At 35.0% G+C, this 14,721-nt stretch overlaps 2 protein-coding genes across 4 annotated transcripts; both read left to right on the top strand.

Annotated features, from left to right (window-relative positions):
* Positions 1 to 2,153: 2,153 nt before the first annotated feature.
* Positions 2,154 to 6,671, top strand: LOC104109448 (protoporphyrinogen oxidase, chloroplastic). 2 transcript variants are annotated; one of them, XM_009618754.4, is made up of 8 exons: positions 2,154 to 2,888; positions 3,192 to 3,276; positions 3,425 to 3,572; positions 3,686 to 3,766; positions 4,144 to 4,315; positions 4,876 to 5,035; positions 5,310 to 5,413; positions 6,114 to 6,671. In XM_009618754.4, the coding sequence occupies exons 1-8, from the start codon at positions 2,295 to 2,297 to the stop codon at positions 6,411 to 6,413; spliced, it is 1,644 nt and encodes a 547-aa protein (XP_009617049.1). In that variant the 5' UTR covers positions 2,154 to 2,294; the 3' UTR covers positions 6,414 to 6,671. The 2 variants fall into 2 exon arrangements, with proteins under 2 accessions (XP_009617049.1, XP_070043590.1); XM_070187489.1 differs by lacking the exon at positions 6,114 to 6,671 and having other exon boundaries at positions 5,165 to 5,402.
* A 3,596-nt stretch (positions 6,672 to 10,267) lies between these two features.
* On the top strand, positions 10,268 to 14,136 carry LOC104109441 (protein S-acyltransferase 18). 2 transcript variants are annotated; one of them, XM_070187492.1, is made up of 9 exons: positions 10,268 to 10,587; positions 10,765 to 10,807; positions 10,918 to 11,244; positions 11,684 to 11,752; positions 11,845 to 11,916; positions 12,011 to 12,139; positions 12,215 to 12,295; positions 13,118 to 13,291; positions 13,398 to 14,136. In XM_070187492.1, the coding sequence occupies exons 1-9, from the start codon at positions 10,556 to 10,558 to the stop codon at positions 13,962 to 13,964; spliced, it is 1,494 nt and encodes a 497-aa protein (XP_070043593.1). In that variant the 5' UTR covers positions 10,268 to 10,555; the 3' UTR covers positions 13,965 to 14,136. The 2 variants fall into 2 exon arrangements, with proteins under 2 accessions (XP_070043593.1, XP_009617041.1); XM_009618746.4 differs by having other exon boundaries at positions 10,271 to 10,587; positions 10,694 to 10,807.
* The last annotated feature ends 585 nt before the right edge of the window (positions 14,137 to 14,721 follow it).

Raw genomic sequence — 14,721 nt, forward strand, 5'->3', positions numbered from 1 at the left:
GGGAATCAAGGCTGAGATGGTTCGAGCATGTGAATATGAGAGGCATGGATGCCCCAGTCAAAAGGTGTGAGAGGTTAACCATGACGGGCCTAAGAAAGGGTAGGGGTATGCCAAAGAAGTACCGAGGATAGGTGATTAGGCATGACATGTCATTGTTTCAGCTTACCGAGGACATGGGTCGTGATAGGGAGGTGTGGAGGTCGTGGATTAGAGTTGAAGATTGATAGATTACTGTGAGTTTCTCCTAGACTTACCATTAGTACTAGTATTATTCTTGTATTTTCTTATTCTTGGTTCTTTATCATTACATGTTGTATCATTCGCTTCACTTACCCTATTACATTATTGTTACTATTATTTGTTGCTTTTATTTTTACTATTCCTGGACCGAGGATTTATCGAAAATAGTCTCTCTACTTTTACAAGATAAGGTCAAGACCTAGATATACACTATACTCTCTAAACCCCACTTATGAAATTACACTAGATTTATTATTGTTATTGTTTATATCATTAATTACTTGAGCGTTAGAAATTGACTTATCGATTTCCTAATATTCTTATTTTGACTGCTTGCTATCTTATTGTTCGGCTCCAATTGACGCTTCAAATGACAATTGCTCTGACTCTACCTAAATGAACTTTGAATCTTTCACGCATAGATTACTGGATTGTTTCATCATCACACTAGGTTATGCAAGTTTTTGGTTATTAAAAATAGTTTTTTGGGTTTGAACTTTGAAATTTCGGGTCAAACTAATAACTAATAGTAGCTTGTTGAGCTAAGTTTCTAAAATCAGGTTATTTTGAAAAGTATTTTTTTTAAAATTATTTTTGTTGAAACAATTTATTTTTGACTAATTAATTTAAAAAGTACTTTTGAACAACAATTTGTGTTTGAACCAAGTTTTTAAAAGTGATTCTAATAGCATATTTGGCCAAGTTTCTCAGAGGCTAAAAGTACTTTTTTTTATTTTATAAAAAAAGTACTTTTTTGGATATTTGATGTGTGTTGGTCAAGATGGAGAAGTGTTTTTGTGCAATTGTATAAGCAATTTTTCTGCTTTTGAGAATAAGTTACAAATTTTATCTTCTTTAAAGATGCATAAGTAGAAGTGAAAAATTATTTTTTTATGACAAAAGTATCTTTACTATAAATTTATATTTTTCAAGTTATCCTTCATTTATTTAGCCTTTCTTTTAATTTCTATCGTATTTTTATTCTCCTTTTCCTATTCTTCGTTGAAATAATCTCTACACTATAAATAGATCTCTTCTTTTATATAGGATTAATTAAGTAGGTTCTAGCACGGTGTAGAGCTTAAAGAAAATACCAACCTCACTACATGGTGTATCAATTCATACTGAATGATTATATTTTGATATTTTTAAATCAATATATAAACTAAGTAATATTGAATACCTAATATTATTGCTTTGGATAATTATATTTTAAATTAATATAAATTTTAATATATATTTTTACTTTATGTTTCATATTCTAATTAAATAAAAAGAAAATTTTTAACTTTTAATAATAAATATGTAAATTAATTTTTTTCTTTTAAATAATATACTAATTATAAACTAAACATTTATTGTTTTTTTTTTGTAATTTGACATTCAAAACTAACTTTTTGAAAAAATAGTCGAACACAATTTACTTATCAAATATTATTATTATAACATGTACTTTTCAAATAAATTGGCCAAACACAAATTGTAACTCTCAAAAGTACTTTTTTGAAAAGCACTTCTAAGCAAAAATACTTCTCAAAATAAGTAATTTTTAGCAGCTTGGCCAAACAGGTTCTAAATATATTTTTTTTCAAAAGTGCTTTTGAAAAGAAATTAATTTTAATGCTTCTCAAAAATATGTTTATGCTCAAAAGAATTTTTTTTCCTTTCTAAAGCTTAGCCAAACATTAACTTTAAAAATAAAGTACTTTTGACAAAAAAGAAAAATCGCCAAAAAAAAGAAACTTGCCAAACAGAATATAACTTTGTTTTGGGAAACAAACACTATTAAAATCACACACTAATGTTTTCCCCTTTATTTTGAAGTATAATTTCAAAGCCCCAACAGTGAACTTATCCTGTAGAATCACCCCTTATCTCACCAGCATTAATTCCTAACCAAAAGATGTGAAGTCATGAGAAAAAAGTGACGGCTGAGATTGTGTGTGCGCACACATCCAAAATTCTACCAACCGGAAAGATAACGCTAGGCGAAAGGTGATATTTTTCAGGATAGTCCAGCTGAAATTGAAGCGCGGTCTACAAGTCAGGCAGTCATGACAACAACTCCCATCGCCAATCATCCTAATATTTTCACTCACCAGTCGTCATCGCCATTGGCATTCTTAAACCGTACGAGTTTCATCCCTTTCTCTTCAGTCTCCAAGCGCAATAGTGTCAATTGCAATGGCTGGAGAACACGATGCTCCGTTGCCAAAGATTACACAGTTCCTTCCTCATCGGTCGACGGCGGACCCGCGGCGGAGCTGGACTGTGTAATAGTTGGAGCAGGAATTAGTGGTCTCTGCATTGCGCAGGTGATGTCCGCTAATTACCCCAATTTGATGGTAACCGAGGCGAGAGATCGTGCCGGTGGCAACATAACGACTGTGGAAAGAGACGGCTATTTGTGGGAAGAAGGTCCCAACAGTTTCCAGCCGTCCGATCCTATGTTGACTATGGCTGTAGATTGTGGATTGAAGGATGATTTGGTGTTGGGAGATCCTAATGCGCCCCGTTTCGTTTTGTGGAAGGGTAAATTAAGGCCCGTCCCCTCAAAACTCACTGATCTTCCCTTTTTTGATTTGATGAGCATTCCTGGCAAGTTGAGAGCTGGTTTTGGTGCCATTGGCCTCCGCCCTTCACCTCCAGTTTGTACTCTTCTAACTTTAATGCATTTATTTTGATTCCGTTGACACAAAATATAAAAATTAAAAATTGCAACTTATAGAGAGATTGTAAAGTTCAACAGTTTAAGATAGTGTTAAACATCAGTGTAATTTAACCTGCTATAGCACATTACTTACCATTTATTTTACGTTACCAATTAATGCTATACTGATAGAGGTACATGCATTTACCTTTTAAATAACCTGATTGTGTAAATAATTTTTGCACTTTTTTGATAATCTGTGCCTTTTCCCTCACTTAGCATGTTTTGGCAAAGGTGACAGGGTCATGAGGAATCAGTTGAGCAGTTCGTGCGTCGTAATCTTGGTGGCGAAGTCTTTGAACGCTTGATAGAACCATTTTGTTCTGGTACCTGCCTATTCGGAACTACTGCCTTTGTGGAATTTGTTCACTTTCTTAAATACTGTTTGCTATAGAGATTCATATCGTACGACATAGAACTGTATCTATATGTATTTCTCAATTGATTTTATTTGATAGTCCTTGTTTTGTATAGGTGTTTATGCTGGTGATCCCTCAAAACTGAGTATGAAAGCAGCATTTGGGAAAGTTTGGAAGTTGGAAGAAACTGGTGGTAGCATTATTGGAGGAACCTTTAAAGCAATAAAGGAGAGATCCAGTACACCTAAAGCGCCCCGCGATCCGTAATGGACTTGATTTAAAGCTTTTGTGCTTTTTCTTTCCAGGCCTTGTGCTTTTTCTCTTAAGAATATATGTATTGAGAGAGAGTAGGCTGACTTGAGTAATCATTCTACAGGCGTTTACCTAAACCAAAAGGACAGACAGTTGGATCATTCAGGAAGGGTCTCAGAATGCTGCCGGATGCAATCAGTGCAAGGTGCCCTTCTCCTCTCCGAGCTCAATGCCTCCACCCCACTCCCAACCCCAGTATAAAAGTTCGGGGGGGGGGGGGGGGAAGAAAAATATCAAAATTTAAGGACTAGTTAAAGCTCAGTTTTGGGTTTTTTTCTGCCTAAGTGTGTTCTTTAGTGCTCTTATTCAAGCAGAGTATTTTTACCTTGTCTCCACCCCACTCCCACCACCAGTATAAATGTTTAGGGGGAAAAAAGGAAAGAGAAGAAAAATATCAAAAGTTAAGAAAGCTCAGTTTTGGCGTTTTTTCTGCTTAGGTCTGTTCTTTGGTGCTCTTGTTCAAGCAGTTCTCTAGTATTTTTACCTTGGAAATGCTAATAAGTTGTCGCCATGTTTCCTTAGATTGGGAAGCAAATTAAAACTATCATGGAAGCTTTCTAGCATTACTAAGTCAGAAAAAGGAGGATATCACTTGACATACGAGACACCAGAAGGAGTAGTTTCTCTTCAAAGTCGAAGCATTGTCATGACTGTGCCATCCTATGTAGCAAGCAACATATTACGTCCTCTTTCGGTGTGTTTCCATTACTGTTTGCTCCAAAGTCATTATTGCTATTGTTTATTTTGGCACTCTAATATAGAAACTTGGATAAAAAAGGGGATCCTTTGAGCAAAGTTCAATTTTTCTTTTTCTCTTGGACGAGGAAAAGGTGCTCAAACACATATGTATAACAGTCATATACTATGTATAATATTTGGATGCAATATAATGTGCAGAGAAAGACTTATCAGATAATATCAGATAAAAGAGAATTAAAAAAAAAAAAGAACATTTGTGTCACACAGAGAATTAACATGTACATGCTTCATGCGGTCAAGAGCGCAACCGTACCCCACCCCTCGTGAAATATGGTACCTGTATCTCATGTTAGTGAATTTTTTTCATATATAAATCTATGAGCACTTTTCTTTAAATGCTTTGACCTTGGATTTTTCAAAGGTTACTACTTCTGATAATTGCTTTGCAAGAAATGTGGCTCACTTAAAATGAGAAATGTTTATCTATAGGTTGTGGTTCAGCATCTTCTGTTTCTTACTGAAGCAAAACGTCTCCTAAACTTATATTAAACTCAGGTTGCCGCAGCAGATGCACTTTCAAATTTCTACTATCCCCCAGTTGGAGCAGTCACAATTTCATATCCTCAAGAAGCTATTCGTGATGAGCGTCTGGTTGATGGTGAACTAAAGGGATTTGGGCAGTTGCATCCACGTACACAGGGAGTGGAAACACTAGGTAGCTTTCTGTTTGAAGGATTCACTCTAATTTTTGACATCAAGAATCCATATTGAAGATGGAAAACTTTTATTTTGACAATTGCAAGATGCAACTCACCGAAGTAGCATTCCTCTATCGCATCTGCAGGAATAATATATAGCTTATCAGTCTTCCCTGACCATCATTACCTTCAAATTTTGTCAGTACCATGCAAATCAAAGATGAATGATTTCAGATCAATAACATCAGGATTTGACTCATCTTAAATATAATACTTGTGTTTCTTATGCAGGAACGATATATAGTTCATCACTCTTCCCTAACCGTGCCCCAAAAGGTCGGGTGCTACTCTTGAACTACATTGGAGGAGCAAAAAATCCTGAAATTTTGTCTAAGGTAAGGCATTTAAATTGAGCGCAACTTCAAGTCCTGCCGGTATTGATTTATCATATTGAATATTCATGGGCTGGCCAGTTGGGCATCGCTTGAAGGTCCTATGGTAACAAACAGAAAACTGAGAATGACCTTATCCCCTGATGGTTTCTAGTCGTAAACTGTTCTTTTGGTTGCAAAAACGTTAATTCCTTGCAGTGATGAGGAAAATGTTTTCAGTGTTGCTCTCTAGATTAATTTACAAAACCGTTAGGCTTATATAACTAAGTGGTTAGAGCCTCCAGGTTTTTGATCTAGCAGTAAGAGCAAAATGTGTGATATGTGGGTTAGACGCGTGTCATGACTTCGAACCTTGTCGAACGCTGCTGCAGACAAACCTGGTATTTAAGTGGAGAAGCATAGTGGCAGGCCCATTATCCCCACCAAGTTTCGACCCGTGCGCTAGTTTGTCCTTAGGGATTTATCGGTTATTAAAAAAACAGTCAAGTAATTACAAATCCTCACAATAGTCATCACTCACCATAATGAACTAAAGAGCTAAGCAGATTGTGGTTTGTGGTTTCTCTATCCTCTATGTTTGACTGCATTTTTTGGGTTTTCCATCACATGACTTTCTTTTATGGTAAGCATTTCGCAGTTATTCTTTATGCTTCTGGGCCTAGAATAAATTGTTTTGAGATTTGATACCTCATTCTGCTTGCAGACGGAGAGCCAACTTGTGGAAGTAGTTGATCGTGACCTCAGAAAAATGCTTATAAAACCCAAAGCTCAAGATCCTCTTGTTGTGGGTGTGCGAGTATGGCCACAAGCTATCCCACAGTTTTTGGTTGGTCATCTGGATACGCTAAGTACTGCAAAAGCTGCTATGAATGATAATGGGCTTGAAGGGCTGTTTCTTGGGGGTAATTATGTGTCAGGTGTAGCATTGGGGAGGTGTGTTGAAGGTGCTTATGAAGTTGCATCCGAGGTAACAGGATTTCTGTCTCGGTATGCATACAAATGAAACCTGTGTTGGGGGTAGTCCAAACCTTGTTAGTAGTACGATCATGCCTTGGGAAAATTGGCATGTGCCTAAAAGTTTTGCTCATTAGAGTTATTTTAGCCTTGGTAAATGATTTGTACTTGATATCAGTCGTTTTCTTTGAGATAAAATGTTCCTGTTCAGGAAATATAATGTATATCAATTTTAAACACTTGAATGTTGAAGATAATTTTTTCCCCTCAGCTTCCCCATAAATGTGAAAGGTCCTTTGCTTCTGCATGGTGAGAGACTGCAGATATATTTCTTCAATTTCCTATGGTTAAATATGGTTTGCCTTGTCATTTTTTGTTTTCTTTGGGAGATTATTTATTCCACGACCGGAAGTAAGGGATCATACCACATTCAAGGGCATACTTGTGGCAACAAAGACTGACTCTGCAAGGGTAACAATGAGAGTATATTTATTACTCACTGAGCAAAGTCGGGGGGGAAGTGCACAGATGTCTTTACTTTTTAGCCACTGTTTTAAATGTATTTACTCTCTAGCCAGTGCTTAATACATTTTTACCCGTCCGGACAAAAATACCCCCATGTGCTAGACATGACTGCTGTGTAAATATTAAGGACATGGTATCCTTAATTTCATGAGTGTTGTGTAAATATTAAGAACAAAGTGTCATGTATTTGCAACTTTTGTTGTTAAACTTTAGGACATCATGTCCTTAACTTCATATGTGCAGTGTAAATGTTAAGAACATAATGTCCTTAACTTGTATTTGCAACTTCTATTGTTAAACTTTAGGACATCATGTCCTTAACTTCATATGTGCAGTGTAAATGTTAAGGACATCGTGTCCTTAACTTCACGTGTGCAATATAAATGTTAAGGACATAATGTCCTTAACTTGTATTTGCAACTTCTGTTGTTAAACTTTAGGACATCATGTTCTTAACTTTATATGTGCAGTGTAAATGTCAAGGGCAATATAAATGTTAAGGACATAATGTCCTTAACTTGTATTTGCAACTTCTATTGTTAAACTTTAGGACATCATGTCCTTAACTTCATATGTGCTGTGTAAATGTTAAGGACATCGTGTCCTTAACTTCATGTGTGTAATGTAAATGTTAAAGATATAATGTCCTTAACTTGTATTTGCACCTTCTGTTGTTGAACTTTAGGACATCATGTCCTTAACTTCATATGTGCAGTATAAATGTTAAGGACATGGTGTCCTTAACTTCATGTGTGCATTGTAAATGTTAAGGAAATAATGTCCTTAACTTTATGAGTATTGTGTAAATATTAAGGACAAGGTGCCCTTAACTTCATGAGTGATGTATAAAAATTAAAGACATGGGTTGTCGTTAATATTTACACAACACTCATGAAATTAAGGATACAATGCCCTTAATATTTACACATCACTCATGAAAAAGGGTAAAAACGATTTTTCGTATCAATTTTAATAGAGTAGTGGACTTTAGGACATCATGTCCTTAACTTCATATGTGCAGTGTAAATGTTAAGGACATAATGTCCTTAACTCGTATTTGCACCTTCTATTGTTGAACTTTAGGACATCATGTCCTTAACTTCATATGTGCAGTATAAATATTAAGGACATGGTGTCCTTAACTTCATGTGTGCATTGTAAATGTTAAGGAAATAGTGTCGTTAACTTTATGAGTATTGCGTAAATATTAAGGACATGGTGTCCTTAATTTCATGAGTGATGTGTAAAAATTAAAGGCATGGTTTGTCCTTAATGTTTACACAACACTCTTAAAATTAAGGACACCATGTCCTTAATATTTACACATCACTCATGAAGAAAGGGTAAAAACGATTTCTCGTATCAATTTTAATAGAGTAGTGGCTATTTTTGCTCAACATTAAAAATACTGGCTAAAAAATAAATATCACTTAAAAAATGGCTATAATTCGATGATTTAAGAGCAAATTATGCCTTTTCCCTTGAGTTAATAAAGAGATGCTATTAAAATTATACTTCTTTGTATTTAAATTTGATAGAGGTAATATGTTCTGTCATACAACATTTATTAGGTGTAATTCAATAGTACTTTTAAAAAAAAAAAGGTTTTTTAACATGAAATCAAAAATAGATCACGATTGCTCTTGTATAGATCTAGTCTAGTTAAAATAAACGGCAAAGGGCCAAATATATCTATCTACTTTCGAAAATGGTCAAAGAATACCCCTCGTTATACTATTGGTTTATCTATACCTATGCGGTCATACTTTGGGTTTAAATATACCCCTCATTTAAACGGAGGGACACGTGTCATTGTCCTGTTGGTCAATTCTAAATATCTCCTAATTAATTAAAAAGACCCATTACTCATACCCGAAAAATATTTTTTTTTTGTAAAAACTGGAAAAAACTAAATTTGTTTTTTTACTAAAAACTGAAAAAAAACGAAAATATTTTTGTTTTCCAGTTTTTACAAAAACACTGCTTGAAAAAAACTGAAAAATATTTTCTAAAATAATTTTTTTGTAAAAATTGAAAAAAATAACTGAAAAGTAATTTTCTAAAGTAATTAAAAACTAGAAAAAACTGAAATATTTTTAACTAAGAAATGAAAAAAAAAGAAAATATTTGTTTTTTCAGTTTTTACAAAAACATTGCTTTAGAAAATTACTTTTTAGTTTTTCTTTTCAGTTTTTACAAAAATATTATTTTAAAAAATATTTTTCAGGTTTTTTTAAAGCAATGTTTTTTGTAAAAACTGGGGGAAAAAATATTTTCATTTTTTTTCAGTTTTTTCCAGTTTTTACAAAAAGAATTGCTTTAGAAAATTAATTTTTAGCTTTTCTTTCCAATTTTTACAAAAATATTATTTTAGAAAATATTTTTCAGTTTTTTCTAAAGCAGTTTTTTTGTAAAAACTGAAAAAAAATATATATATATTTTTTTCAGTTTTTAGTAAAAATAATTTCATTTTTTTCCAATTTTTACAAAAAAAATAATAATTATTTTTTGGGTATGGGTAATTAGTCTTTTTAATTAATTAGGAGATATTTAGAATTGAGCAACAAGATGATGATACATGTCCCTCCATTTAAATGAGTGGTATATTTGAACCCAAAGTATGACTGTAGGGGTATAAATAACCCAATAGTATAACGAAGGGTATTCTTAGACCATTTTAAAAAATAGAGGAGTATATTTGGCCCTTTACCGTAAAATAAATAACTGCATAAGTGTTTGCTCACACTAATCATATAGGCACCCAAAACTCTCCTCCTTTTTCGTCCCCAAACGTCTCCTCCCTCGCTAAATGTTATCAACAATTGATAGTTAATGGGCATTCCAGTATCTAGATTAACGGAAGAGCTGCCTTGATTTGATTTTAAACAGATAAGCATGGAGAGAAAGTTCTTTTTTAAGGTTTGTTGGAACCTGAAAAGATCAAGGCAGCAGAAAATGCATTTTATTTTTCGATTTGGTAAGAAATTTAATAATTACCAATTATTATTTTTATCAGGCACGACGTTAAAGAAATATAAAAAATATTTCTGACGTGTAAGGCAAATATATATATATATATATAACATACCGAAAATTTTCTTTTAAATGAATAGTAGTAACATTTTAATACCTCTTCTCATTTTTACCTATAAAAGAATAAACTTTTAGAGGTCGTTTGGTTGGAAAGAATTTATTCCAATATTAATTATTACGGGATTAGTTATTTTACCTTTTCATGGGAATAGAAAAATACTACAATTCCGAGATAACTAATTTCGGGATTAATTATACCGTAATTTTTTACCAACTACTTCTTAAATTTAGTTCCGAGATTAATTATTCCTTTATCACTCGTATCAAACGAGCGGATAAATCTATCTCACGGATAAAATTGAAAATTATGTTATACCCCACACTTGAGGTGGGCATAAAATGGAAAGGTGGATTGTGGACGGTTTTGGGTTAAAAAGGGAATTAGAAGCGGCCCAAGAGAAGAAAAAGGGCATCGAGTTTCAAAATTTGAAATACACCACGGGTACGGAGCGATGCTTACCGTTGGAAACACTCAGGCTGATTCATTCATTCCTCTATAGAGCTTAGCTGAAAATAGATAGAGTCACACAGAAAAGGAAAACAAAGACGAAGAACTGAATAATATGAGACGCCATGGCTGGCAACGTCCTCTTCACACGTTGCAGGTTAGCCATCTACCCTTCTCTTTAGTTCTTTTCTCCTTTCTCTTTCACTTATATTTTGGAATTAAACAGCATTTATCTTTAGTTTTAAACTGGTGTTCAACTGCAGATAGTGGGAATTTCAGTCTTCTGTTTCCTCTTAGTGACCTTTTACTGCTTCCTGGGTCTTCTCCTCGGTAGTAGGATTGCTGAAATCACTGTCACCTCTGTTTTCACCTTCGTGGTAATTTAATTTAATTTTCTCCAGTAGTTTTTTTTAGCTCAGTGTATTCAAACAACTGTATTTTAAGGCACAAATCAAAATTTTGTGTATCTGCCTTTCGTTTTATGCAGGCACTTTCTGCTGCATTTCTGTTTATAAGGTGTGCGGCCATTGATCCAACTGACAGGACGAGGTTCAGAGTGAAGAAAAAAAGCAATCGCACAGGGTTTTCGAACGTTAATTATGGATTTGTGTTGGGTCAAATTATTGTGAGATTTATAAGGAGAATAGAGAGGAGAGTCCTTAAGACCTTCATAAGGAGAAAGTACTTGGATCCTTTGAAGAGTAATCTTCATTTGGAGCCTTTGCTCACATTTCCCCTTCTTGTTAAAGATGATTTGGTTGCGTCACAGACGAGAGAGGATGACATTTCGTTTTGTTCGCTTTGTGATTTTGAGGTTCGCCGCTGCATCTCTTATTTGTGTTTTGCTAAATTGAATAGAACCCACTAGAATTTATGTTCTAGATATGGCATATGTTTTTTGTTTCAGTGCTTGCACGTGCCAATGGCTGAGCCAGGAATTTATATAAGGGGATTCAAAAAAGTCGTAGCTGAGATTTGAACTCGTGACCTAAAACAACTTTTGGGCCCCCTTTACCACTACATTAGAATTTTCCTTTATGTAAAGGAGATTAAACAGTTTTATATAATCAAAGAAATTAAACTTTTGCCCTATTTACGTGGTATATTTTTTCGACAAAGAAAATTCAGTTGAACCCCCTCCCTCTTACTAGCTTCGCCCCTGGCACGCACATTGTTAATGTGGTGAAACAACATTATGCAGTTTCTAATAGTTGAAAAATATATGAAAGTATCTATCTTGATCGTGTTTGCAGGTTAAAAAGCATAGCAAACACTGTCGGACCTGCAACCGATGTGTGGAGGGATTTGATCACCACTGCAGAGTAAGGAAATAGGATCTCTTTCTCTGTTGCTTCGTACATTAAGGTACATCCGTACTCAAACTGACAGGATCTTTGTCTTTGAGTTGTTGCAGTGGTTAAACAATTGTGTCGGGAAGAAGAACTATACCACCTTCATTTTTCTAATGATATCCCTCTTGATAATGGTTGCTCTCTTTTTCTCTCTCGCTCTCTCTTCTTTTTCTGATATTCCTATTGAGTTTACATCTTAAGCTGCTAACAAATTTCTTGGTGAAACAGCTGCTTATTGAAGGAGGGACTGCTGTTGCGATATTTGTAAGGTGCTTTGCCAACAAAAGGAGCATAGAACAAGAGATTCATATAAGATTCAATGCCAAGTTCCCTAGAGGAGTTCTTGCAACATTTTGTGTATGATTCTTTGCTTGTTTCTCTATTCGTCCCTGAATTCCATCAGTTGTTTATTTTTCAATGTATCTTTTACAGGTGATTTTGTTTCTAATGACATCATATTGTTCGGCAGCACTGGGGCAGCTTTTCTTCTTTCATATAGTTCTCATCCGAAAGGTATGACTGTTCCCCCTTTCCCAAAGATTTGTTGCAACAATAAAAGCATAACATATCTTTTGGATTGAGAGGAAGCAAGAGGAAGGAGAGGAGAGGGCTGAGTTTGCTTTTGTATTGGTTTTTATTGAGAGAAAGCAGAATAGCGTCATGAACAAAGAGTTCTGATTTTCGCTTAAAAAGAAGCGGAAAGGAGACCTTATCACATATGTAAAAAATAATATCTCATTGAGGGTTTATCGACACCCATTTCTTTCTTTTCCTTTCAACTAATGTAAGATAGTAAGTAGGCTTATTATGTACTCCTATGTGATTAGTAAGAGCAAGCTTATTTATATATGGGAAATTGGAAAAATTTAAAACATGAGCTACTTGTTTGCTTTAGTGTAGGAAACTTTAGAATAGAACCAAGGCTACTATTGCTATAGCGTAGGCTTCTAATACCACAAAAAAGTGGGTGCCATGTTAATTTTAAAGTAAGACAACACAAGAAAATCTACTTAGAAAAGAGAACTTAGTTTGTGGGCTGGTACAAGAACATCTTAGAGTACTATGTATGTTGGTGTAAGAATCCTAAAGTAGCTCTTCTTAGAGCTCCTATTGCTATACTGTAGGAATTTTAAAGTAAGGTTCATTATATGCTTAGCTCTTCGTAGTTAGTGCTGCTGCAGCCTCCTTCTCCTTAACAAGTTTGTGCTGAGAGACAACACATCGTAGGCTTGTAGACTACTGAGAACATAAGAAACTCGGCGTACAAGTTGCCCAACATTCTCAGTTAAGTTTCTTGGTTTCACTGCTCATGATAAACCATGGTTCTCTTGGCAGGGAATGAGAACTTATGATTACATTTTAGCAATGAGAGAGGAGAACCAGTCTATGGAGCTTTTAGAGTCATCAGAAGATTCAGATTCCTCCTCGGATGAGAGTATTGATTTTGATTCACCTGAGAAGCCATCACTTATTTCACGACTTACATGCAGAGAAAAAAGAATGAATCAGGTATGGTATGCACATCTTTTTCCTCAGTTTTTTGCATTCCCAGACCAATCAAAACTGGATGTTTCTCTTTTGATCTTGTAAGTTGAATCTTGCACTTTTTGATCAGATCCCGCAGACAGTATCAATAAAAATTGATGGAGAAACTGAATCGTCCACATTGAAAGAAAAGCGAGGTTTTCGAGCTAACATTGACCCCTGGAAACTTATAAGTATGAGTAGAGAGAAAGCTCTACAAGCAGCTGAGAAGGCAAAGGAACGGCTCATCAAGCAGAAGGAAATAGTAGACCCAATGAAGCCACTGCCACTAGAAACAAGAAGTGGACCACTGATGAATTTGGATACTAATAGAGTTCCCTTAGCTGCGGCGAGCAGTAGGGAACTTGGTTTGACAAAAGAAGTGATCATCACAAAAGGGAGGCTAACCCGTAGTGGGGGATCACCATTGCAGCTCTCTAGTCCAAGGCGACGATGTTCCTATTCTCCAACAGTTGGTATCCCTACACCTCGTAGTGGTAATGCTACTGTAGCATTTCCATCACCAAAACATAGATATAAAGGCAATTTCGATTTGAAATTAACGCAAGTCTCCAGGGAACTTGAGACTTACATTTCGAGGCAGGTACTATTTTCTGCCTTGAAGAAAGAAAATGAGATTGCAGCATCGCCAAGATAGTGTTTATGGTACATTTTTCTTCTTTTAGTTCACTTGTAATAGTATTTATGTTACTGGAATTGTTGCACAGGTTGACTCCATCATCATAACGAACAACAACATTTGTATGATAATGCTACCTGCAATACCATATTTATTGATATTCCCCAACATAGCGGGATTCAAAGATATACATACTCTGCTCTCTTTTTTGAGGAATATTTGTTGCCCTTCAATGGAGTAATGTGGTTAGTGAGGATTCGTATAGCCGACACCACCTTGGAACTTAGGCATAGTTATTTTTGTATTTGTTGCCCTTCTTATTAGCTGAAAATTCTATTAATGTAGAGGTGCGCCCCATTTTTGTGATGTTGTTCCTGAACAATATTTTCTTTGTTCCTTTCGCATCTGGACTTGGTTTTTCTCAACTAGAATAGGTTGATGGGTCTTGGTCAAGAACTCCTTTTATTGTTCTCCACAAATTTTTCTTATTTTCCTACTTTTAGAGTTCTATCAATTTAAAATTTTCACTTATTAGTTTAATCTTGTGCAGATTAAAACAAAAGCAACCAATTCGAACGGCGGTGGTGCTTAAATTGATCTTTGATTCAACAATTGCGCTTCACTTCTCAAATTTGCTTCGCTCTAAGCGTCAATATTAATAGCAGGTCTAGTTACAAGTTCCTACCACATCCCTAATCGGGCTACGAGTGGACTTGGGGAGACAAAGGATTTTCAAAGAAATTTCTTGCGTGATGCTTTATGTCTAAATCGTATT

The sequence above is a fragment of the Nicotiana tomentosiformis genome, chromosome 1, assembly GCF_000390325.3.
Source record: "Nicotiana tomentosiformis chromosome 1, ASM39032v3, whole genome shotgun sequence".
In the NCBI taxonomy this organism is placed as follows: domain Eukaryota; kingdom Viridiplantae; phylum Streptophyta; class Magnoliopsida; order Solanales; family Solanaceae; genus Nicotiana; species Nicotiana tomentosiformis.

Bases quoted from the DNA above. Each gene is read 5' to 3' on its own strand.
- LOC104109448 (XM_009618754.4), top strand. From the start codon at position 2,295: ATGACAACAACTCCCATCGCCAATCATCCTAATATTTTCACTCACCAG. The intron at 3,573-3,685 runs GTAATGGACTTG...ATCATTCTACAG, and splicing joins CCTAAAGCGCCCCGCGATCC to GCGTTTACCTAAACCAAAAG. The intron at 4,316-4,875 runs GTGTGTTTCCAT...TATTAAACTCAG, and splicing joins ACATATTACGTCCTCTTTCG to GTTGCCGCAGCAGATGCACT.
- LOC104109441 (XM_009618746.4), top strand. From the start codon at position 10,546: ATGAGACGCCATGGCTGGCAACGTCCTCTTCACACGTTGCAG. The intron at 11,245-11,683 runs GTTCGCCGCTGC...TCGTGTTTGCAG, and splicing joins GTTCGCTTTGTGATTTTGAG to GTTAAAAAGCATAGCAAACA. The intron at 13,292-13,397 runs GTATGGTATGCA...CTTTTTGATCAG, and splicing joins GAGAAAAAAGAATGAATCAG to ATCCCGCAGACAGTATCAAT.